Here is a 25,662-nt window from a genome sequence, read left to right as displayed (position 1 = left end):
ACCACAGATGTCCCTCCTCCTCATTGATAAGCCCAGGATGTTCCTCCCACCTCCAGCTGGGGCCATGGGTGTCCCTCCTGGCCTCCAGCCGTCCTTCCAGCACAGAGTCGGCCTCACCTCCACCTCCACCACCCCCCACATCACCGGGTCTATTCTGAGGCCCAGCATCTTTCCTCCAGAGTGCAGGGAGCACAGGGCATGCGGTGGCTCCTCTTCTGGAGATGTGACCCCCCCGTACCCCAACAACAGAGACAAAACAGCGTCTGGAAATAACTTCTCTTCTCAGGGCTCTCAACGTGCCTCCCTCTGCAGCAGCCCACCACCAGCCTCTGCCCCCAACAGCTCTTCCAGCTAGGTTCAGGGACCACCCCTGAGAACAGGGAGGGTTCACCTCTCCTCAATTGTAAGCATGAACCTGGGCCTCAGCAGCAGGGGTGCCCCAGTCCCCACAGGCACCCAGGACTGCTCTGTCCCCCGCATGTCCTCCTCGGAAGCCCCCCTGCAAATTACAGTCAAGATCAGGAGTGGCCAGACGTAGCCCAGCGTGGCCATGGCACCTCTTTGTCCATGTGGCCCAGGAACAGCCATCACAGCCAGGAGGGCGGTGGAGCTCAGCTCCCCTGGAAATCCCAGGTCCCTGGTGCCGCCCCCAGGACCGTAGGCCCCAGCTCTTGGGCCGAGTCCTGCTGTCTCTGGCCTCCAGCTGCAGATCCGGCTGCACTGGGAACAGCAGGTTCTGCTGACAGTGTGGATTTGGTTTCAGAGCTCAAAGATATTTGTAAATGAGCACGCAGTGTCACAGGACATATGTACACAGGTCCGGGCGTTTGCATCCGCTGCACAGCCAGGGCTCAGGTGGTGAGACCTTGGTGTGGCACCCACAGCACAGCAGCCCCGAGGCTCGGGGCCTGGTAATGGCACTTGTTTCCAGCCCCAGTCTCTGCTCTCCATCTGGACGGAGCTGCAACTGGGCTGGACAATGCCCCAGCCTCCTGGGCTGGACAAAACCGGTTGTTACCACAGAAACCTCAAAGCCTAGGCTGGCGGAGCCAGGCATGTACCCGAAATGCTTCCCTCAAGGGCTGTGGTCAGTTCAGTGAGTTCTGTTTTCAGTCTCTGAGTTTTGAGTAGCTTGTTGTTCTGTTGAATTTGGTTCAAGAGGGGTTGGGGTTGCCGTGGGGACTCAGTTTATCCCATAAGCTCTTTTTCTGTCCTGTAAGATCAAAGAAGAATTTGAGATGACACAAGAACCAATGCTAAATGGTTGGAGCAGCTCCTCCTGCCCATAGCCCACCCCTCCCCACTGTCCTGACCTCTCAGCCAAGCTACTTGAGGGGCCCTCAGTAATGCGGGTAGAAGAGAGAGGTTTGGACCCCTTTCCTCCAGGGTCCCTCCCACAAGGCTATCCACACCCCATCTGCTGGAACTTGGAGTGAGTCTTCCTCCAAGGCCTGGGCCTTTTCTTTCTCCATTCATCAAACACTGAGTGCGTTTCTTCCACATGCTGAGCGCTATTCTGGGTGCTGGGATGTAGAAGCCCTTGGCTTGGGGTCAGCCTCGGGGAGTCCAGACCTCACCCAGGGAGTCCAGCTGCTAGTGGCCTCCCCCAACTCTTCAGGTTCTCAGCCAGGGCTGGGTTCAGGCCAGAACCCCAGATCCTGGGGCCTAGGTGCCGAGTGGGAACCGGGTCACAGCTGGATCATGGGGACCCACAGGCCCAGGGTCGCAGCTCCAGGGTCAGTCCAGGGTCAGCTACCAGGACGCCTCACTCTGGAGGCGCCTGGGCTCTGATCAGTGTCAGGGCCAGGTGTGTGTTCACAGGAAGAGGGCAGGCAGGGGCGGGGCTGGTGGTCCCTGGCAGTTTGCATGGAGGCCTTGGTGTGACTTGTCTGTCCACCTCCTGTCCCTGGAGGCCCCTCGGGTCTGAACCCTGCAGAGGAATTACTGGTGAGGAAGCCTCAGCACCAAGGCCAACAGGGACAGAACCTTTGGAAAACACTAGAAACCCACTTTCAGGATGAACCATCACCAGGGACATACAGGCAACCAGACCCCATTGTCCATTCATAACTGGCCCCAGCTCCCCTCTCTCCATGACCTGGCCCTGGCGAGCCCGAGCAGAGGAATCTACTGCCGGGGCAACGCGCCAGTGCCTCACCCTCCGGGGACGTTGGCCTAAGAGGCAGGGAGGCATACTCCGTCCTAAGTTGTCACCCTTGATCAGTGCAAAGTCAAGGATACCCACCCAGGCGCTCGGCTCCCCGGAATCCTCAAGGCCACAGAATGAATGCTAGTGAGAAAAACAAAAACAGGAACAAAAACTATAAAACAAGACCAAAAGAAAATGAGGAAAAAAGAAAAGAAAAGAAAAAAGATGTAAGATATGTAGTATGGGATTCAATGGCAGCATTTCACAGGATGGTGGATTCGGAGTTCGTTTCAGAAACAGACAGGTTTTCTCCTAGAAATCCCATGGACCCCAGGCCCATCAGGCGGCCTACAGGCCCATCAGGCGGCGCTGTGCCTGTGCTCTCCCGACGCTGGCTGACTCAGATGCAACGATCCAGCTCACGACCGGGAGTTGGGGTAGAGATGAGGGTCCTTGAGGCCCCAGCAGACACTTTATAAACATAGGTGGGACCCTCTGTGGGTCATGGTAGGTGGCTCTCACTAAAGGAGCATGAGGAGCACACCAAGTTTCTAGAAGATTCCATGAGAGGTCACCCCATCCAATGTGCAGAGACAGAGAACCCTCTCCCCAACCCCATTCCAGCCAGGGCGTCCTCTCCTAAGAAATTCACTCCTTAAAATCCCTGTGCCATTCAACCGGTCTATTTTAAAAAGAAAAAAATAGGAGGAATAAAATGGCCTTAAAGGAAGAAACAATTCTACGGGTCAGGTCGAATCTGGAATATTTTCTCTTAGCTGTATTCATGACTTGCTCTGATGATGAAGGACTGCTGAATGTCATGTGGGGCTTTTGAAAATCGTCTTGTTTTTCCCAAACAAGGTAACATCTCCCATCTGTTATTTATCAGAGTCCCTGGTGGTGCAAATGGCTAAGTGCTTGGCTGCTAACTGAAAGGTTGGAGGTTCAAGTCCACCCAGAGGTATTTGGGAAGAAAAGACGGGCAATCTACTTCTGAAACTCAGCCATTGAAAACCCTGTGGAGCAGAGTTCTGCTCTGACACACACGAGGTCACCATGCGTCAGGCTAACTCGACGGCAACTGGTACTGGTAACTAATATTTACCTAAAAAAGTAAAATCCAAACAGACAGCCACCGACTTATAGACACATTTAAAAATCACCAGAAGTTGGAGCTAGAAGGGGCCTTTGGAATCACCTAGATGTTTATTTTCTACATGGGGAAACTGAGACCACCTAGGGAGAGTGAAGGGCCTCCTGGCCCCAACAAGGAGGCCATTGATCCGCATCTGACCATCCTGGCTGCAGGTGCGTCCATGACCGGCTGAAAGGACTGAAGCTCCGACATGCTGACCACCTTTAGTGTCTTAGTCCCACAGGCCTGACCAGCAGCCACCCGCTAACCCCTCCAGCCTCGCACGCCGGCCTCCACAACTCCGTTCTGGGACAGCAGAGACAGACCAGCCCTCAGACACTTTCTTGGAGAAAAGAGCCTGGAAGACAATGCTAGCATCCGCCGCAGCTGCCTCTTGGGGCCCTGCCAGCCTCGCTTGGTGTGTGAACACCCCTGTTGTTTGTCAGTCAGCAAACAACAATGTGGGCCTGTCCGCCCTTTCTCTGTCATATCTTGCCCTGTGACCCACCATGTGGACAAAAGTCATAACGCCCCTGGGAGAGGGGAAGGCATGTGGGGGCCAGTGCCTGCAGGCCCCCACCCCAGCTGGCCCAGGCTACGGACTTTCCTATTCACCACCTCTTTAATCCTGACAACTCCTGGGAGCTGGAGAGGACCCTCCCAGGGCCCAGGGCAGAGGGCTGGCCCTGGGTCTGGGGTCCACAGGCAGAGCCAGATTCGAGCCCAGACATCTGTCTGAATAGGAGCCTGGACAAGAGGTGAGGTCATGATGATAAGATGTCCACATGCTGGTGGCTGCTCTGCTCCCATCAACATCCATGGGGACCCCATCACCCTCCCTGGTGCAGGGTCTGGGGCAAGCGCCTTAACACATCTCAGCCTCCATTTCCTCAGCACAAGATGGTAATGGCCACAGAGTCTACAGGACAGGAGAACAGGCGGCCGGACTCCCGTCCCCTGGGGTTGGTGGGTGGTCACAAGTAGAGTTTATGCTGGCTCAGCATCAAAAAGCCCACCTTGTTTTCCCCTGTGTGTGTGTCAGAGAGATTTAGTGAAATAAAAGACCCCCCACATACACACACACATAGAGTATAGGACTAGAACTTCCAACAGCCACTGAGAAGTGGGTGTGTCCTCCAAAACTGTGCTGGAAAGAGGTACCAAGGGCTAATTTTTTCGGTGGGGGCAGAGAGTCCCATAGTGCCTCTGGGCATTGAGAAACCAGCAAGAAATAAAAAGAAGAAAGCCTCCGTTCACGTCTCCTGGGAAAACACCGAGTTCGCTCTTACCTTCTCCTCCAGCTCTTTCAGGTGCCTCTTCTGAGCCTCCAGCTTGCCCTCCAGTTCCCGGACCCTCTGAAACACACAGGTTACACATCAGACAGTCACCTTCCCAGGGCAGGTTCTCATCTTTAAGTGCACAAGCACTGTGTGTGCTGCCCGACCCCTCTACATGCGCCCACAGTGCCAGTCTTACTTGACCCCATGATCCTGGAAACAGTAACAGCGGCCCTGCACCAGCAGCCTCTCCACCCCCTGGAAGGCAGAGCCCCAGCTTGTCCCTCTCTCTTCCTGCCCCTCCCAGCGGTGTGACCGTGGGTGAGGGTCCAGCCCCGCATCTGGGCACACATCCTCACCAAAGTCACCCTCCCCGCCCCTGCAGCTGCCTCAGGGCAGAGAAGCCCGCAGTCCCTGACCACCTGCCACTCTGGTCTGTTGCATCCCGTCCACCCACCAGACCCTCCCCAATTGCCATTCCCTTCTCTCTCCTCGGTCTCCAACCTCATCCTGCCCACTGCCTTGCCCTCCATTCAAACATGGCCAGGAATCTCCCATACTAACAGGAACCTCTCCTGCCACTCTACGTAAGGTGTGGGTGTATGTGTGCTTATGTGGGGGCACATGTGTGCACGTATGTATGTGGACATGTGAGTGCATCTCCACATGTGTGATGTGTTTGTACATGTGTGCCTGTGCGTGCACATGTGTATGGTGTGTGCACTGCATTGTGTGTTTGTGTGCGTGTGGTGGGTATGTGTGTGCATGTGTGTGTGCGCATGTGTGTACATGTGTGCATGTGTGTATGTATGCATGTGTGTGTGCATGTGTACGTATGCATATGTCTGCATGCGTGAGCGTGCATGTGTGCATTCATGTGCACATGCATGTGGGGATGTGGGGTGTGTGTGATGAGTATGTGTGTGCATATATGTGCACACCTGTCCCGGTGTGTGATTTTATGTGTGTGTGCAAGTGTGCCCATGTGTACAGAGGCATCTCCTGTGTGGGACACACCCTCTATCCACTCCTTCACTCTTTCCTGAAATGCTCTTTCTCTTCTCCTTTTCTGCCTCTCTGACACCCTCCTGGCAGCTCTCTAGGTCCTTCCTCACTAGCAGCGGTGAGCTAACTTCTCTAGGTCCTTCCTCACTATCAGTGGTTGGCTAACTTCTCTAGGTCCTTCCTCACTATCAGCAGTTGGCTAACTTCTCTAGGTCCTTCCTCACTAGTGGTGAGCTAACTTCTCTAGGTCCTTCCTCACTAGTGGTGAGCTAATTTCTCTAGCCTCAGTCCTCCCATCAGGAAAATGGCCGTAGCCATACCACCCGCAGGGGAGTCCCGGAGCCCAGTTCCACGTGCTTGGCAGCTCATGGAGAGTCATGTAGGACCCAGCCCTGGGGTAACTCTAGGTAACTCCAGGTACAGCACTCAATAGTGACATCACAAGATACAGCAGAAATGCAAAGTGTTCAGCCAGTGCCCCTGGGTATCGCATCTGCCTATGAAACAGAGTGTGGGTATAGAGGACCTGGATGACTTGTGTGCTCTGGTACTACCATTTACAGGGTGGGGCCCTGCTGTTGAAGTGTACAATTAGAGAAAAAGTTTGCTGTGTATTACACCCAGGGTTTCCTGTCACCCCCATCCCCACTCCCCTTACCTCCCTTAACTCCAGCCCTGGGAAACACAACTGCCACATTATCATGGGCACCAATAATAAAACCTGCCTTGTTAACGAAAACGGGCTTTACCACCAACATCCACCAAGTGTACCTGTTGGACTGCTGGGAGCACCCCAATGCCTGCCTGCGGGGTGGGCACACACATGGAGCGAGGAGTGGAGGATGTGGTTCCCCTAATGCCACCTGCTGCCAGCACCCAATGTCTGCCTGTGGGGTCAGCACACACACAGGGCGGGGGGTATGGAGGACATGATTTCCCCAATGCCGCCTGTTGGGAACACCCCAACATCTGCCCACAGCACCAGAGCACACGTGGGGAGTGGAAGGTGGTGTGGGATGGGCTTGGACGTGGCCCCCCTTCCCTGTGTCACCTGCTGGGCCTGCTGCAGCAGCTCCATGCGGGCCCGCAGCACCTGGCTGTCACATTCGCGGCTCTGCCTCAGGATGTGCCGGCGCACCTTCTCCACGGCAGCCTGCAGGTCCTCACGCTGGCCCTCACTCAGCATCTCGCCCGCCCTGCACCCTGGTTCCTGCTGCAGCGCATCGTACAGCGTGGCCTCCAGCTCCTGGATTTTCTGAGTGACCAGAAGCACAGACAGAGGGACCGTCACCATCAGGACAGGCTGCCGAGGTGCCAGCTGGGGGACCCTACAGGGAGGGAACAAGGGAGCCACCTGTGTGCCCAGCACACGCTTGAGAACTCGGTTTACTCTGAACCTGTATGTGTGCATGCACGTGTCCTTGTAGCTTATGGCTCCCCTTTTACTTTATTCGCCTGTGTTATGGGTGGAGTAGCCTCCGCTAAAGTATGTGTGGAAGTCCTGACCCCTGTACCTGTGAGTGTGAGCCTGTTTGGAAATAGAATTTTCTTTTGTTATGTTAATGAGGCCATACCTGAGTAGGGTGGGTCCGAAACCTAGTCCCTTCTGAGTGGTGTCTTACAAAAAGAGCAGAAGAGACAGACGCACACAAGGAAGAGACAGATGCCACATGATGATTCATCTATAAGCCAAGTGTCTTAGTTCTCTACTGCTGCTATAACAGAAATACCACAGTTGGGGGAATTCACCAAACTGAAATTTATTTTCTCACAGTTTAGGAGGCTAGAAGCCCAAATTGAGGGCACCATCTCTAGGAGAAGGCTCTCTCTGTCCACTCTGAAGAAAGGTCATTGTATCTTCTCAGCTTCTATTCCTTGACTCCATCCACATCATTAAGGTAGACTCTACTTTGAGGAGGCAGTGCTTCCCTGGTCGTATTTTGAGTGCCTTCCAACCTGAGGGGCTCATCTTCCGGCGTTATGTCAAACGATGTTCTGCTGCTATTGATAAGGTTTTCACTGGTCAGTTTTTTCAGAAGTAGACCACCAGGTCCTTCTTGCTGCTATGTCTTAGTCTGGAAGCTCCACTGAAACCTGTCCACCATGGGTGACCCTGCTGGCATTTGAAATGCTGGTGGCATAGCTTCCGACATCACAGCAACATGTAAGCCACCACACCATGACAAACTGACAGATGCGTGGTGGTGATGTGGGTGGAATAAATCTTTCAGGACAATCATTTGCTGATGTGGCACAACTCCAAATGAGAAGAAACAGCTGAAAACATGGATTGTACAAAGTATGAGTCTAGAGAAATCGAATGTCATCAAAAATGAAACGGAACGCATAAAGATCCGTATCTTAGGCATTTGTTGTTGTTGTCGTTAGGTGCTGTCGAGTCGGTTCCGACTCATAGCGAACCTATGCGCAACAGAACAAAACACTGCCTGGACCTGAACCGTCCTCACAATTGTTGCTACGCTTGAGTTCATTGTTGCAGCCACTATGTCAATTCATCTCGTTGAGGGTCCTTCTCTTTTTCACTGATGCTCGACTTTACCAAGCATGATGTCCTTCTCCAGTGATTGGTCCCTCCTGACAACATGTCCAAAGTATGTGAGATGCAGAATGCTTCCAAGGAGCATTCTGGTTGTAATTTCTCCAAGACAGATTTGTTCGTTCTTTGGCAGTCCATGCTATATGCAATATTCTTCGCCAACACCACAACCCAAAGGTGTAAATTCTTCTTTGGTCTTCCTTATTCACTGTCCAGCTTTCACATCCATATGACGTGATTGAAAGTGCCATGGCTTGGGTGATGTATTTGCTTTTCAACGCATTAAAGAGATTTGTTGCAGATTTGCCCAATGCAATGAGTCTTTTGGTTTCTTTCTTTTTTTTTTTTTTTAATTTTTATTGTGCTTTAAGTGAAAGTTTACAAATCAAGTCAGTTTACAAATCAAGTCAGTCTCTCGCACAAAAACTTATATACGCCTTGCTACATACTCCCAATTGCTCTCTCCCTAATGAGACAGCACGCTCCCTCCCTCCACTCTCTCTTTTCGTGTCCATTTCGCCAGCTTCTAACCCCCTCTACCCTCTCATCTCCCCTCCAGGCAGGAGATGCCAACATAGTCTCAAGTGGCCCCCTGATCCAAAAAGCTCATTCCTCACTAGCATCCCTCTCCAACCCATTGTCCAGTCCACTCTCTGTCTAAAGAGTTGGCTTTGGGAATGGTTCCTGTCCTCAACCTACAGAAGGTCTGGAGGCCATGACCACCGGGTCCTTCTAGTCTCAGTCAGACCATTAAGTCTGCTCTTTTTATGAGAATTTAGGGTCTGCATCCCACTGCTCTCCTGCTCCCTCAGGGGTTCTCTGTTGTGTTCCCTGTCAGGGTAGTCATCGGTTGTAGCCAGGCTCCATTTAGTTCTTCTGGTCTCAGGATGATGTAGTCGCTGGTTCATGTGGCCCTTTCTGTCTCTTGGGCTCCTAATCGCCTTGTGTCCTTGGTGTTCTTCATTCTTCTTTGATCCAGGTAGTTCTATTTCTAACTTTTTAAGGAAGCGCCAAATCGATTTCCAAAGTGGTTGTACCATTTTACATTCCCACTACCAGTGTATAAGTGTTCCAATCTCTCCACAGCCTCTCCAACATTTATTATTTTGTGTTTTTTTGATTAATGCCAGCCTTGTTGGAGTGAGATGAAACCTCATTGGAGTTTTGATTTGCATTTCTCCAGTGGTTAATGATCGTGAGCATTTCCTCATGTATCTGTTAGCTACCTGAATGTCTTCTTTAGTGAAGTGTCTGTTCATATCTTTTGCCCATTTTTTTATTGGGTTATTTGTCTTTTTGTTGTTGAGTTTTTGCAGTATCATGTAGATTTTAGAGGTCAGGTGCTGATCGGAAATGTCATAGCTAAAAACTTTTTCCCAGTCTATACGTAACTTTTTTACTCTTTTGGCGAAGTCTTTGGATGAGCATAGGTGTCTGATTTTTAGGAGCTCCCAGTTATCTAGTTTTTCTTCTGCATTGTTAATAAAGTTTTGTACACTGTTTATGCCATGTATTAGGGCTCCTAACATTGTCCCTATTTTTCTTCTGTGATCTTTATTGTTTTAGATTTTATATTTAGGCCTTTGATCCATTTTGAGCTCTTTTCTGTGCGCGGAGTAAGGTATGGGTCTTGTTTCATTTTTTTGCAGATAGATATCCAGTTATGCCAGCACCATTTGTTAAAAAGACTGTCTTTTCCCCATTTAACTGTTTTGGGCCCTTTGTCAAATATCGACAGCTCCTATGTGGGTGGATTTATGTCTGGGTTCTCAATTCCGTTCCAATGGTCTATGTATCTGTTGTTGTACCAGTACCAGGATGTTTTGACTACTGTGGCAGTATAAGATTCTAAAATCAGGTAGAGTGAGGGCTCCCACTTTGTTCTTCTTTTTCAGTAAGGCTATACTTATCTAGGGCCCTTTCCCCTTCCATATGAAGCTGGTGATTTGTTTCTCCATCTCATTAAAAAATGTCGTTGGAATTTGGTTGGGAATTGCATTAAATCTATAGATTGCTTTTGGTAGAATAGACATTTTTATAATGTTAAGTCTTCCTATCCATGAGCAAGGTATGTTTTTCCATTTATATAGGTCTCTTTTCATTTCTTGCAGAAGTGTTTTTGTAGTTTTCTTTGTATAGGTCTTTTACATCTCTGGTAAGATTTATTCCTAAGTATTTTATCTTCTTGGGGCTATTGTAAATGGTATTGATTTGGTGATTTCCTCTTCGATGTTCTTTTTGTTGTGTGGAGGACTCCAACTGATTTTTGTATGTTTATCTTGTATCCTGATACTTTGCTGAACTCTTCTATTAGTTTCAGTAGTTTTCTGGAGGATTCCTTAGGGTTTTCTGTGTATAAAATTATGTCATCTGCAAATAGAGATCCTTTTACTTCTTCCTTGCCAATCTGGATGCCCTTTACCTCTTTATCTTGCCTGATTGCTCCAGCTAGGACCTCCAGCACAATGTTGAATAAGAGTGGTGATAAAGGGCATCCTTGTCTGGTTCCTGATCTCAAGGGGGAATGCTTTCAGGCTCTCTCCATTTAGGATGATGTTGGCTATTGACTTTGTATAAATGCCCTTTATTATGTTGCAGAATTTTCCTCCTATTCCTATTTTGCCGATATTTTTTATCATGAATGGGCGTTGAACTTCGTCAAATGCCTTTTCAGCATCAATTGATAAAATCATGTGATTCTTGTCTGTTATTTATATGATGGATTACATTAATTGTTTATCTAATGTTGAACAATCCATGCATACCTGGTATGAATCCCACTTGGTCATGGTGAATTTTTGTTTTATATGTTGTTGAATTCTATTAGCTAGAATTTTGTTGAGGATTTTTACATCTGTGTTCATGACGAATATAGGTCTGTAATTTCCTTTTTTTGTGGTGTCTTAACCTGGTATTGGTATCAGGGATATGCTGGCTTCATAGAATGAGTTTGGGAGTATTATGTCCTTTTCTATGCTCTGAAATACCTTTAGTAATAGTGGTGTTAACTCTTCTCTGGAAGTTTGGTAGAACTCTGCAGTGAAGCTGTCTGGGCCATGGCTTTTTTTTTGTTGTTGGGAGTTTTTTGATTACCTTTTCAATCTCTTCTTTTGTTATGGGTCTATTTAGTTGTTCTACCTCTGTTTGTGTTAGTTTAGGTAGGTAGCGTGTTTCTAGGAATTCATCCATTTCTTCTAGGTTTTCAAATTTCTTACAGTCTAATTTTTCATAGTAATCTGATATGATTCTTTTAATTTCAGTTGGGACTGTTGTAATATGGCCCATCTTATCTCTTATTCGGGTTATTTGCTTCCTCTCCTGTTTTTCTTTTGTCAGTTTGGCCAATGTTGTTGTTGTTGTTAGGTGCCATCGAGTTGGTTCCGACTCATAGCGACCCTGTGCACAACAGAACGGAACACTTTCCGGTCCTGAGTCATCCTTACAATCGTTGTTATGCTTCAGCTCATTGTTGCAGCCACTGTGTCAATCCACCTCATTGAGGGTCTTCCTCCTTTCCGCTGACCCTGTACTCTGCCAAGCATGGTGACCTTCTCCAGGGACTGATCCCTCCTAACAACATCTCCAAAGTATGTAAGATGCAGTCTCGCAATCCTTGCTTCTAAGGAGCATTCTGGTTGTACTTGTTCTAAGACAGATTTGTTCGTTCTTTTGGCAGTCCATGGTGTATTCAATATTCTTTGCCAACACCACAATTCAAAGATGTCAATTCTTCGGTCTTCCTTATTCGTTTTCCAGCTTTCACATGCATATGATGCGATTGAAAATACCATGGCTTGGGTGAGGTGCACCTTAGTCTTTAAGGTGACATCTTTGCTCTTCAACACTTTAAAGAGGTCCTTTGCAACAGATTTACAAAATGCATTGCGTCTTTTGATTTCTTGACTGCTGTTTCCATGGCTGTTGATTGTGGATCCAAGTAAAATGAAATCCTTGACAACTTCAACCTCTTCTCTGTCTATCATGATGTTGTTCATTGGTCAAGTTGTGAGGATTTTTGTTTTCTTTATGTTGAGGTGCAATCCAAACTGAAGGCCATGGTCTTTGATCTTCGTTAGTAAGTGCTTCAAGTCCTCTTCACTTTCAGGAAGCAAGGTGGTGTCATCTGCATAACGCAGGTTGTTAATGAGTCTTCCTCCAATCCTGATGCCCCGTTCTTCTTCATATAGTCCAGCTTCTCGTATTATTTGCTCAGCATACAGATTGAATAGGTATGGTGAAAGAATAAAACCTGATGCACACCTTTCCTGACTTTAAACCAATCAATATTACCTTGTTATGTATGAACAACTGCCTCTTGATCTATGTAAAGGTTCCTCGTGAGCACAATTAAGTGTTCTGAAATTCCCATTCTTCACAATGTTATCCATAGTTTGTTATGATCCACACAGTCCAATGCCTTTGCATAATCAATAAAACACAGGCAAACATTCTTCTGGTATTCTCTGCTTTCAGCCAGGATCCATCTGACATCAGCAATGATATCCCTGGTTCCACGTCCTCTTCTGAAACCGGCCTGAATTTCTGGCAGTTCCCTGTCGATATACTGCCGCAGCCATTTTTGAATGATCTTCAGCAAAATTTTGCTTCTGTGCGATATTAATGATATTGTTCTATAATTTCCACATTTGGTTGGATCACCTTTCTTGGGAATAGGCATAAATATGGATCTCTTCCAATCAGTTGGCCAGGAAGCTGTCTTCCATATTTCTTGGCATAGACGAGTGAGCACCTCCAGCACTACATCTGTTTGTTGAAACATCTCAATTGATATTCTATCAATTCCTGGAGCCTTGTTTTTCGCCAATGCCTTCAGAGTAGCTTGGACTTCTTCCTTCAGTACCATTTGTTCAAGATGATATGCCACCTCTTGAAATGGTTGAACATCGACTAATTCTTTTTGGTATAATAACTGTGTGTATTCCTTCCATCTTCTTTTGATGCTTCCTGCATCATTTCATATTTTCCCCATGGAAACCTTCACTATCGCAACTCAAGGCTTGAATTTTTTCTTCAATTCTTTCGGCTTGAGAAACGCCGAGCGTGTTCTTCCCTTTTGGTTTTCCATCTCCTGATCTTTGCACATGTCATTACAATACTTTACTTTGTCTTCCTGAGCCGCCCTTTGAAATCTTCTGTTCAGTTCTTTTACTTCATCAATTCTTCCTTTTGCTGTAGCTGCTCGACGTTTGAGAGCAAGTTTCAAGGTCTCCTCTGACATCCATCTTGGTCTTTTCTTTCTTTCCTGTCTTTTCAGTGATCTCTTGCTTTCTTCATGGTTGATGTTCTTTATGTCATTCCACAACTCGTCTGGTCTTCAGTCACTAGTGTTCAATACATCAAATCTGTTCTTCAGATGGTCTCTAAATTCAGGTGGAATATACTCAAGATCATATTTTGGCTCTCGTGGACTTGCTGTGTTTCTTCTCGTTTTGAGCTGTGCCACACCAGCAAATGAAGGTTCCGAAAGCTTTACTCCATCCATGTCATTAAGGTCGACTCTACTTTGAGGAGGCAGCTCTTCCCCAGTCATCTTTTGAGTGCCTTCCAACCTGGGGGGCTCATCTTCCAGCACTATATCAGACAATGTTCCGCTGCTATTCATAAGGTTTTCAGTAGCTAATGCTTTTCAGAAGTAGACTGCTGGGTCCTTCTTCCTAGTCTGTCTTAGTCTGGAAGCTCAGCTGAAACCTGTCCTCCATGGGTGACCCTGCTGGTATCTGAATACCTGTGCCATAGCTTCCAGCATCACAGCAACATGCAAGCCCCCACAATATGACAAACTGACAGACACGTGGGGGTTTGGCCAATAGTTTATCAATTTTGTTGATTTTTTCAAAGAACCAGCATTTGGTCTTGTTAATTCTTTCAATTGTTTTTCTGTTTTCTATTTCATTTAGTTTTACTCTAATTTTTATTATTCGGTTTCTTCTGGTGCCTGAGGGTTTCTTTTGTTGTTCTTTTTCTATTTGTTCAAGTTGTAGGGATAATTCTTTGATTTTGATCCTTTCTTTTTTTGGATGTGTGCATTTATTGATATAAATTCACCTCTGAACACTGCTTTCACTGTGTCCCGAAGGTTCTGATAGGAAGTATTTTCATTCTCATTGGATTCTATGAACTTCTTTATTCCATCCTTAATGTCTTCTATAATCCAGTCTTTTTTGAGCAGGGTATTGTGCAGTTTCCAAGTGTTTGATTTCTTTTCCCTGATTTTTTCTGTTATTGATTTCCACTTTTATGGCCTTCTGGTCAGAGAAGATGCTTTGTAATATTTCAATGTCCTAGATTCTGCTAAGGCTTGCTTTATACCTAATATGTGGTCTATTCTAGAGAATGTTCCATGTGCACTAGAAAAGAAAGTATACTTGGTTGCTGTTAGGTGGAGTGTTCTGTATATGTCTATGAGGTCAAGTTGGTTTATTGTGGCATTTAGATGTTCTGTGTCTTTATTGAGCTTCTTTCTGGATGTCCTGTCTTTCACCAAAAGTGATGTGTTGAAGTCTCCTACTCTTATTGTGGAGCTGTCTATCTCACTTTTCAGTGCTGATAGACTTTGTTTTATGTATCTTGCAGCCCTGTCATTGGGTGTATAAGTATTTAATATGGCTGTATCTTCTTGGTATATTGTCCCTTTAATCATTATGTAGTGTCCTTCCTTATCCTTTATGATGGATTTAACTTTAAAGTCTATTTTGTCAGAAATTCATATTGCCACCCCTGCTCTTTTTTGATTGTTGTTTGCTTATTTTTTTTTCCCATCCTTTGAGTTTTAGTTTGTTTGTGTCTCTAAGTCTAAGGTGTGTCTCTTGTAGGCAGCATATAGACGGATTGTGTTTTTTAATCCATTCTGCCACTCTCTGTCTCTTTATCGGTGCTTTTAGTATAGGTATGAGTTTAGTGTTATCATTTTGATGTCTTTTTTGTGTGTTGTTGAAATTTTCTTTTTCCCACTTATTTTATGCACTGAGTAGATTATCTTTATATATCATCCTTTCCTCATATTCATTATTGTTGATTTTGTTTCTGCTGAGTCTCTATTTTTTTCTTGTATTTTATTTTGATGTGTAGGATAGTTTGTCTCCTTTGTGCTTACCTTATTATTTGCCCCTATTTTTCTAAATTTAAACACAACTTTTATTTCTTTGTATCGCCTTATCTTCCTCTCCATATGGAAGATGTATGACTACATTTCTTAGTCTCTCTTTATTGTTTTAATGTTGTCTTCTTTTACATAAAAACATCGCTGTTACCCAGTTTTGAGCATTTTTTTAAATCTTGATTTATTTTTGTGATTTCCCTGTCTGGGTTGACTTCTGATTGCTCTGCCCAGTGTTCTAGTCTTGGGTTCATATCTGATATTATTAACTTCCTAACCAAAGAACTCCCTTTAGTATTTCTTGTAGGTTTGGTTTGTTTTTTACAAATTCCCTAAACTTCTGTTTATCTGGAATTGTCCTCATTTCACCTTCATATTTGAGAGACAGTTTTGCTGGATATATAATTCTTGGATAGCAATTTTTTTTCCTTCAATTTTTTATATAAGTCATCCCATTGCCTTCTTGCCTGCATGGTTTCTTCTGAGTAGTCCGAGCTTATTCTTATTGGCTCTCCTTTGTAGGTGACTTTTCGTTTATCCCTAGCTGCTCTTAAAATTCTCTCTTTATCTTTGGTTTGAGCAAGTTTGATTATAATATGTCTTGGTGACTTTCTTTTAAGATCTACCTTATGTGGAGTTCGATGAGCATCTTGGACAGATACCTTCTCATCTTTCACGATATCAGGGAAGTTTTCTGCCAACAAATCTTCAACAATTCTCTCTGTATTTTCTGTTATCCCTCCCTGTTCTGGTACTCCAATCACTCGTAGGTTATTTCTCTTGATAGAGTCCCACATGATTCTTTAAGGTTTCTTCATTTTTTTTTTAATTCTTTTATCTGATTTTTCTTCAAATATATTAGTGCCAAGTGCTTTATCTTCAAGTTCACAAAGTCTGCCTTCCACTCACTCAAATCTGCTTCTCTGACTTTCTGTTGAGTTGTCTACTTCTGTAATTTTATTGCTAATCTTTTGAATTTCTGATTGCTGTCTGTCTATGGATTTTTCCAGCTTCTTAAATTTTTCATTTTGCCCCTGAATAATGTCTTTAATTTCTTCAGCTGCTTTTATCTCTGTGTTCCTTGGCTTATTCTGTGTATTGCCTGATTTCCTTCCTGATGTCTTGAAGGGTTCTGTATATTAATCTTTTGTATTCTGCCTCTGGTAATTCCAGGAAGGCACTTTCATCTAGAAGATCCCTGGATTCTTTGTTTTGAGAGTTTGTTGAGGTGATTATGGCCTGTTTCTTTATGTGACTTGATATTGACTGTTGTCTTCAAGCCATCTATAAGTTATTGTATTAGTTTATTTTATATTTGCTTACTGTGTTCTAGCTTCTTGCTTTGTTTTGTTTTGATATACCCAAATGGGTTGCTTGAGTGAGCTAGCTTGATTATTTTCACCTTTGGAGCTCTGACGTCCTGTCCCCAGATGCCTAGAGCTGTTATCAGGTATATCAGTCTAGGAGTCCATTCACTTTTCTTGTGTGAATTCAGATCATCAAGTGTGTGGTCCAGGCTCTGTCCTACAGTCTTAGAGGGGCAGGGGCGATTGGTGTAGGTACTGGAATCTGGTTGCAGCAGGGAGTCACACTCTGAACAAGGCAGGGGGCTGAGAATCATCCCCCACATGTCTCTGAGGAAAGCATATCCCTGTTCCTTAGAGTGTACAGGTGGGTGTGTTCTGCAGACAGGCCATGGGCACCCAATGTTTTTGGTTGTAAGGACTGGGAGGTACCAGTTATCCTAGGACCCCTGTTGCAGGTGGCTGGGTGACCTGAGTGGAGCTACCAGTCCTTAGGCCCCTGATGTGGGTAGGTGAGAACCTTGTTTAACAGGCAAAGCAATGTCAAACATCATACACCCACCTCTCTGCCGCACAGCTGAAATGGTTGGAGTCTACCAACAAGGGCCTATTCCCCTGAAATAGGCCCACACAGGTCCATGCAAAGGGGAAAGGTGCTCAAAGTCCACGGACCATTTATGCCTGGACAGGAGACACTTCTGTCCTGAGCTCTCCCGGTTAATGGAGCTGGTGAATTATCTTTTTCCCCAATTGCAAATTTATTCATTCTCCAAGGCCGGGAAGGTGGCTCTAGGTGCTCAACAGGGCCTATTTCAGGCCCAGGGAAGTCAGCCGCTGCAGCCGCCTTGTGGGGGGGGGGGTGAGGTAAAATATACACAAGTACTTAGCTTTTGCCGAGAGTGCCATTCCAGCGGTGTGAGTAGGCTGTGTGGCTGGCTGCTTCTCCCTGAGGAATCTGTGGCCGAAGCTATTACCAGCCTGTGGCTGCTGTTCCGGGAATGGTGCCTGAGGGCTCCTTGCGATTCAGGTCCAGTAATTCCTCTCCACTTCTGAACCGTCTCGTCCTCCCCCTGCCCCTCAGTTTATTTTCTATGCTTGCCTTTGATGTTCAGGGCTCATAGCTTGTCATAAATATACTGGTTTCACTTGTTTTTTTCGGGTCTTTGTTGTAAAAAAGGCTCGCTGGAAGCATCTGTCTATTCCACCATCTTTGCCCCACCTGTCTTTTGGTTTCTTGACTGCTGCTTCCATGGCTGTTGATTGTGGATCCAAATGAAATGAAATCCTTGATAACCCCAATCTTTTCTCTGTTTATCATGATGTTGCTTATTGGTCTAGTTGTGAGGATTTTTATTTTCTTTATGTTGAGGTGTAATCCATACCGAAGGCTGCGGTCTTTGATCTTCATCAGAAAGTGTTTCAAGTCCTCTTCACTTTCAGCAAACAAGGTTGTGTCATCTGCATACTGCAGGTTCTTAATGAGTCTTCCTCCGATCCTGATGCCCCATTTTTCTTTCATATAGTCCAGCTTCTTGGATTATTTGCTCAGCATATACAGATTGAATAGATATGGTGAAAGGATACAATCCTGCTGCACAACTTTCCTGACTTTAAACCATGCAGTATCCCCTTGTTCTGTTTGAACGACTGCCTCTTGATCTATGGACAGGTTTCTCATGAGCACAATTAAGTGTTCTGGAATTCCCATTCTTCACAATGTTATCCATAATTTGTTATGAACCACAGAGTCGAATGCCTTTGCATAGTCAATAAAACACAGGTAAACATCCTTCTGGTATTCTCTGCTTTCAACCAGGATGCATCTGACATCAACAATGATATCCCTGGTTCCACATTCTCTTCTAAATCCTGCTTGAATTGCTGAAAGTTCCCTGTTGATATACTCCTGTAGCTGCTTTTGAATGATATTCAGCAAAATTTTTGCTTGCATGTAGTATTAATGATATTGTTCAATAATTTCTGCATTCAGTTGGGTCACCTTTCTTGGGAATAGGCATAAATATGGATCTCTTCCAGTCAGTTGGCCAGGTAGTTCTCTTCCAAATTTCTTGGCATAGACGAGTGAACACTTCCAGTGCTGCGTCTGTTTGTTGAAACATCTCAATTGGTACTCTGTCAATTCTGGAGCCTTGTTTTTTGCAAATGCCTTTAGTGCAGCTTGGACTTCTTCCTTCAGTTCCATTGGTTCCTGATCATATGTTACCTTCTGGAATGGTTGAATGTCGATCAATTCTTTTTGGTAAAGTGACTCTGTGTATTCCTTCCATCTTCTTTTGATGCTTCCTGTGTCGTTTAATATTTTCCCCGTAGAGTCCTTCTGTATTGCAACTCACGGCTTGAAATTTTTTCTTCAGTTCTTTCAGCTCGAGAAAGGCTGATCATGTTCTTCCCTTTTGGTTTTCTATCTCCTAAGCATTAGTCAGCTTAAATGGACTGACATTGACTGTTTTGAATCAGACAACCATACGGATTACTATGCCAGAAATGAGAAATTGAAGATGAATGGCATTACATTAATCATCAAAAAGACCATTTCAAGATCTATCTGGAAGTACAACCACATCAGTGATAGGATAATACCCATATGTCTATAAGGAAGACTAGTTAATACAACTATTACTCAAATTTACCCACCAACCACTAAGGCCGAAGATGGGAAAATCAAAGATTTTTAACTTCTGCAGTCTGAAATTGATTGAACATACAATCAAGATGCATTGATAGTTACTGGTGATTGCAATGTGAAATTTGGAAACAAAGGAGGATCAGTAGTTGGAAAATGTGGTCTTGGTGATAAAAATGACAGTGGAGATTGCATGATAGAACGTTGCAAGACCAGTGACTTCTTCATTGTAAATACCATTTTTCAGCAACATAAATGGTGACTATACACGTGATTACCTCACCAGATAGAAAACACAGGAATCAAATCGACTACATCTGTAGAAAGAGATGCTGGAGAAGCTCAATATCATCAGTCAGAACAAGGCAAAGGGCCAATTTTGGAACAAAGCATGAATTCCTCATATGCAAGCTTAAGTTGAAGCTGAAGAATATTAAAACAAATTCACAAAAACCAAACTCCAACCTTGAGTATATCCCACCCGAATTTGGAGACAGTCTCCAGAATACATTTGATGCATTGAACACTCATGACCAAAGACCAGATAAGTTGTGGAATGACATCAAGGACATCTTACATGAAGAAAGCAAAAGGTCATTAAAAAGACAGGAAAGAAAGAAAAGACCAAAATGGATGTGAGAAAAGACTCTGAAACTTGTTCTTTAATGTAGAGTAGCTGAAGCAAAAGGAAGAAATGATGAAATAAAAGAGCTGAACAGAAGATTTCAAAAGGTGACTCAAGAAGACAAAATATTACAATGAAATGCACAAAGACTTGGAGTTAGAAAACCAAAAGGGAAGAACACACTTAGCGTTTCTCAAGCTGAAAGAACTGAATTAAAAAAAAAAAAATTCAAGCCTTGAGTTGCAATACTGAGGGATTCTATGGGCAAAATACTGAATGACAAAGGAAGCATCAAAAGAAGACGGAAGAAATAGTCTTTTTGGTACAAAGTCACTATACCAAAAGAATTGGTCGACATTCAACCATTTCAGTTCGTACCATATGGTCAAGAACCAATGGTATTCAATGAAGACGCCCAAGCTGCACTGAAGGCATTGATGAAAAACAAGGCTCCAGGAACTGACAGAATACCAACTGAGATGTTTCAACAAATAGATGCGGCACTGGAGGTGCTCATTTGTCTGTGCCAAGAAATTTGGAAAACAGTTACCTGGCTATCTGACTGGAAGACATAGATATTTGTGCCCATTCCAAAGAAAGGTGATCCAAAAGAATAAGGAAATTATCGAACAATGTCATTACTATCACACACAAGTAAAATTTTACTGAAGATAATTCAAAAATAATTGCAGCAGTACATCCACAGAGAACTCCCAGAAATTCAAGCCAGATTCAGAAGAGGACGTGAAACAAGGGATATCATTGCTAATGTCAGATGACTCTTGGCTTAAAGCATAGAATATCAGAAAGATGTTTGTTGTTGTTGTTAGGTGTCATTGAGTCAGTTCCCACTCATAGCAACCCAATGTACAACAGATCAAAACACTGCCCAGTCCTGTGCCATCCTCACAACAGTTGCCCAGTGTTGCAGCCACTTTGTCAAGTTATCTCATCAAGGTTCTTCCTCTTTTTCTCTGACCCTCTACTATACCAAGCATGACATTCTTCTCCAGGGACTGGTCCCTCCTGATTACATGTCCAAAGTACATGAGACGAAGTCTTGCCATCCTTGCTTCCAAGGAGCACTCTGACTGTATTTATTCTAAGACAGATTTGTTCTTCTGGCAGTCTGTGATATATTCAATATTCTTTGCCAACACCATAATTCAAAGGCATCAATTCTTCTTTGCTTTTCCTTATTCACTGTCCAGCTTTCCCATGCATAGAAAGATGTTTCCCTGTGTTTTATTGACTATGCAAAGGCATTCGACTGTGTGGATCATAACAAATTATGGATAACATTGTGAAGAACGGGAATTCCAGAACACTTAATTGCGCTCATGAGGAACTTATGCATAGACCAAGAGGGAGTCTTTTGAACAGAATAACGGGATACTGCACGGTTTAAAATCAGGAAAGGTGTGTGTCAAGGTTGTATCCTTTCACCATACTTATTCCATCTGTATGCTGAGCAAATAATTCAAGAAGCTAGACTATATGAAGAAGACCACAGCATCGGGATCAATGGAAGGCTCATTAAAAACCTGCAATATGCAGATGACACAACCTAGCTTACTGAAAGTGAACAGGACTTGAAGCAGTTACTAATGAAGATCAGAGACCACAGCCTTTAGTATGGATTACACTTCAACATAAAGAAAACAAAAATCCTCATAACTGGACCAATAAGGAACATCATGATAAACGGAGTAAAGATTGAAGTTGTCAAGGGTTACATTTTACTTGGATCCACAATTGATGGCCATGGAAGCAGCAGTCAAGAAATCAAATGATATATTGCATTAGGCAAATCTGCTGCAAAAGACCTCTTTAAAGTGTTGAAAAGCAAAGATGTCACTATGAGAACTAAGGTGTGCCTGACATAACCCATGACATTTTCAATCACCTCGTATGCATGCAAAAGCTGGACAACAAATAAGGAAGGATGAAGAAGAATTGTCAGCTGGACAATACTATTTCCAAACCTATTTCTTTGGGTATGCATAAATATGGGTCTCTTCCAGTTGGTTGGCCATGTAGCTACCTTCCAAATTTCTTGGCATAAACAAATGAGTACTTCCAATGCTGCACCCATTTGTTGTAACATCTCAATTGGTATACCATCAATTCCTGGAGGTTTGTTTTTCATCAGTGCAGTCAGTACAGCTTGGTCCTCTTCCTTCAGTACCATTGGTTCCTGATCATATGCTACCCCTTGAAATGGTAGCATATGGTTGAAGGTCAACCAATTCTTTTCAGTATACTGACTCTGTGTATCCTTTGTCTTCTGATGTTTCCAGGGTCGTTTAGTATTTTCCTCACAGAAACTTTCACTATTGCAACTTGAGGCTTGAATTTTTTCTTCAGTTCTTTAGGCTTGAGAAATGCTTAGTGTGTTCTTCCCTTTCAGTTTTCTGTCTCCAGGTTTTGCACATGTCATAATACTTTACTTTGTCTTCTCGAGTTGCCCTTTGAAATCCTCTGTTCAGCTCTTTTACTTCATCATTTCTTCCATTTGCTTTAGCCATTCAACATTCAAGAGTAAGTTTCAGAGTCTCTTTTGACATCCACTGTGGTCTTTCCTTCCTTTCCTGTCTTTTTAATGACCTCTTGCTTTCTTCATGTATGATGTCCCTGATGTCATTCCACAACTCATCTGGTCTTCAGTCATTAATGTTCAATGCATCAAATCTACTCTTGAGATGGTCTCTAAATTCAGGTGGGATGTAGTTAAGGTCACACTTTGGCTCTCGTGGACTTGTTCTACTTTTCTTCAGCTTCAAGTTGAACTTGCACATGAGCAGTTGATGGTCTGTTAGACAGTAAGCCCCTGGCCTTATTCTGACTGACGATATTGAGCTTTTCCATCGTCTCTTTCCACAGATGTAGTCAATTTGATTTCTGTGTGTTCCATCTGGTGAGGTCCATGTGTATAGTTGCCATTTATGTTGCTGAAAATGGTATTTGCAATGAAGAAGTTGTTGGTCTTGCAAAATTTTATCATGGGATCTCCGGCATCGTTTCTGTTGCCAAGGTCATATTTTCCAACTACCTATCCTTCTTCATTTCCAACTTTCACATTCCAATCACCAGTAATTATCAATGCTTCCTGATTGCACGTTCGATCAACTTCAGACTGCGGAAGTTGGTAAAAATCTTCAGTTTTTTCATCTTTGGCCTTAGTGGTTGGTGGGCAAATTCAAATAATAGTCATATTAACTGCTCTTCTTTGTAGGTATATGGATATTATCCTGTCACTGACATGGTTGTACTTCAGGATACATCTTAAAACGTTCTTTCTGACGATAAACGCAATGCCATTCCTCTTCAAGTTGTCATTCCCAGCATAGTAGACCATATGATTGTCTGATTCAAAATGGCCAATACCAGTCCATTTCAGCTCACTAATGCCTAGGATATCAATGTTTATTTATCCAACTATAGGCCAGTGAAATCCTTAAGCAGAGTTTTCTGAGCATAGTCTATTGCACCCCTCCCCCCTTTTACTTTGACTTAAAGTTCTAGTACTTGCCCCTCAACTAGTATCCTTGGAACTTTATGGAAAATGCCAGGGTGGGCTCAACAGAAATGGCAGGTCCTGCAGGGGAAGAAGGTGTTTGCAAAAGGGCCAAGGCAGGACAGAATCAAGTAAAACCCAAAGTTTAAGGGGGTGGGAAGTGGACAGGAATGTGAACGAGCAAATTTTGCTTTTTAACTGCCCTTCACAGGCTATAGCACTGCTTGCTCACAGGAGACTTGCAAGGGAAATGCTGTATGTGACGCTTAACTCACTCTGGTCAGTGTCTCTCCTTCTCCAGCCCCTGGAACACAACCCAGAGCTTCCACGTGAAAGGTCAAGGGTCATGGGGGGGGAAACAGCCTTTGTGTCTAGAACCTTTCATCTGTGCTGAGCCCAGGGTCCGACTCATAGAGACCCTGTGTAAAACAGAACAAATACTGCCTAGTCCTGTGCCATCCTCACAATCATTGTTACACCTGAGCCCATTGTTGCAGAAACTGTGTCAATCCATCTCGATGAGGGTCTTCCTCTTTTTCGCTCACCCTCTACCTTACCAAGCATGATGTCCTTCTCCAGGGACTGGTTCCTCCTGCTCTCACATTCCAGAGATTCTCACAGAAACCAGGCTTTGTGCATCATTTTATAGTTATTGCCTCTGCATTTCTTAGGCACAATTCATTTCGTAAAATAATTTTAAGGGCAAATGACCTAGACAAAGGCTTGAATGCTCATGACTTTGTGGGCCACCCTCGTTTCTTCTATAAGGAGAAGCACAGAACTCTGATCGTCTCCCCGTGGGGACATCCTTGAAATGCCCAGCATCACTCAGCACCTGGCCCCAGAGGAGGGCACAAGAGAGGGTTATTCAGTCCTCGGCACAGGAGCACTGTGCTTTGAGTGTGAGGATGGAAGAAGCTGCCATGGTCTCACTTTACTCTGATCACCAGTGATGTGGGGTGAATTGTGTTCCCCCAAAAGACATGTTGGAAGTCCTGACCCCTGTACCTGTGAATGTGACCTTGCTTGGAATAGGGTCCTTGCTGATGCTCTCAGTTAGGTTAACATGAGGTCATGGGAACAGGGTGGGCCCCAATCCCACCAGAGCAGTGTCCCTATAAAGGAGGAGAAGAGACACAGAGACAGACACACAGGGAAGACACCAGGTGTAAACGGAGGCAGAGCTTAGAGTGATGCAGCCATAAACCCAGGAATACCTGGGGCCACAGAAGCTGGAGGAGGCAAGGAAAGATTTTCCTTAGAGCCTCCGGACAGAACGTAGCCCTGCTGACACCTTGAGTTCAGACTTCTGGCCCCTAGAACTGTGAGCCACTCTGTGGGGCTTTGTCACGGCAGCCCCAGGAGCTGATGCAAGCAGAAAGCCCAGAACTAAAGCTGTGGCCCAAACACGGTGATCGTGCAGACCTCGAGACAAGCACCGCCTGCACTGACGCAGCCTCAGCTCCTTGCCTCACCTCTGCAGTCCCTCGGGACATTTTTTCCTATTTACAAGAAACCCATTCCGGGTTTTAAGTATAAATAAATCTTTAAGAATGAATAAACATGTAAGAGGGTCAGCTCTTTCTCATCTCAAGGACAACTAAAATGTGATGTGCATGTCTACAGAAACCAGCTTGTCTAAATGAACTTTGGGTATTTTTGGAAGTCATGATCCATGTGGAAAATCTGACCTTGCACCTGGGTGGAGCTGGTGTTTCCTCCCCAACCCACATTCCCCCACAGGCCCTCAGAACTGGTGACCCCCAGCTGCGGTTTCTGCCCCGAAGAAAGAGCAGCCGCCAATGTCGGGTCTGAAAGCCACCATGTCAACCACGTCCACTCCTACCAGGTGAGCCTGGTCAAGGGCCTCCTTCCTGTAGTCCAGCTCCTCCTCCAGGTAGCCCTTCTGCCGGCTGAACAGGTCCTGGAAACGGGGGAGAAGCTGCAACAGTGTGGCCTGCAGGGTCAGCATGCCCACTCTGGCCGGAGTGTGACCAGAACACGGCACTGGGGCCCTGGGTGAGTGGGGACCTGGTGGTCTCCGGCTGTTCCCCGAACAGGGCTGCCCAACCAGGGCTCCGTTCATGGCCGTGCTTAGTTGCACACAGGACCTGGCTGGCATGGGGACCTGGGTGTCCTGGGTAACTGGCTGTCCTGGGGACCTGGGTATGAGCCTATCCCAACTCCCTGGCTCTCCACCTCTGCTGTGCCTTGCAGCAGTGACTCCGATGCCCAAGCCCTCATCGAAGATGCCGTCTGGGCTCATCCCACTGCACCGGGGCCCCTGAACTCTGCCTCAGTCGTGTGCTGGTCTGGCCTCTCCTCCCATATG

At 45.2% G+C, this 25,662-nt stretch overlaps 1 protein-coding gene across 9 annotated transcripts in view; it reads right to left on the bottom strand.

Annotated features, from left to right (window-relative positions):
• Window positions 1-269: 269 nt before the first annotated feature.
• JAKMIP1 (janus kinase and microtubule interacting protein 1) overlaps window positions 270-25,662 on the bottom strand; it is a 164,096-nt gene continuing 138,703 nt past the window's right edge. For all 9 annotated transcript variants that reach the window (XM_049886791.1, XM_049886798.1, XM_049886799.1 and 6 more), the window contains 5 exons: window positions 25,177-25,254; window positions 6,618-6,821; window positions 4,574-4,639; window positions 2,246-2,290; window positions 270-1,213 (listed from right to left, as the gene is read on the bottom strand). In XM_049886791.1, the coding sequence (XP_049742748.1) occupies window positions 1,184-1,213; window positions 2,246-2,290; window positions 4,574-4,639; window positions 6,618-6,821; window positions 25,177-25,254 (423 nt within the window). In that variant the 3' untranslated portion in view covers window positions 270-1,183. The remainder of the gene's footprint in view (window positions 1,214-2,245; window positions 2,291-4,573; window positions 4,640-6,617; window positions 6,822-25,176; window positions 25,255-25,662) is intronic.

Source organism: Elephas maximus, chromosome 5 (assembly GCF_024166365.1).
Source record: "Elephas maximus indicus isolate mEleMax1 chromosome 5, mEleMax1 primary haplotype, whole genome shotgun sequence".
Classification (NCBI taxonomy): domain Eukaryota; kingdom Metazoa; phylum Chordata; class Mammalia; order Proboscidea; family Elephantidae; genus Elephas; species Elephas maximus.
The sequence above is the reverse complement of the archived record's forward strand: the minus strand, read 5'-3'. Positions and strand labels throughout refer to the sequence as shown.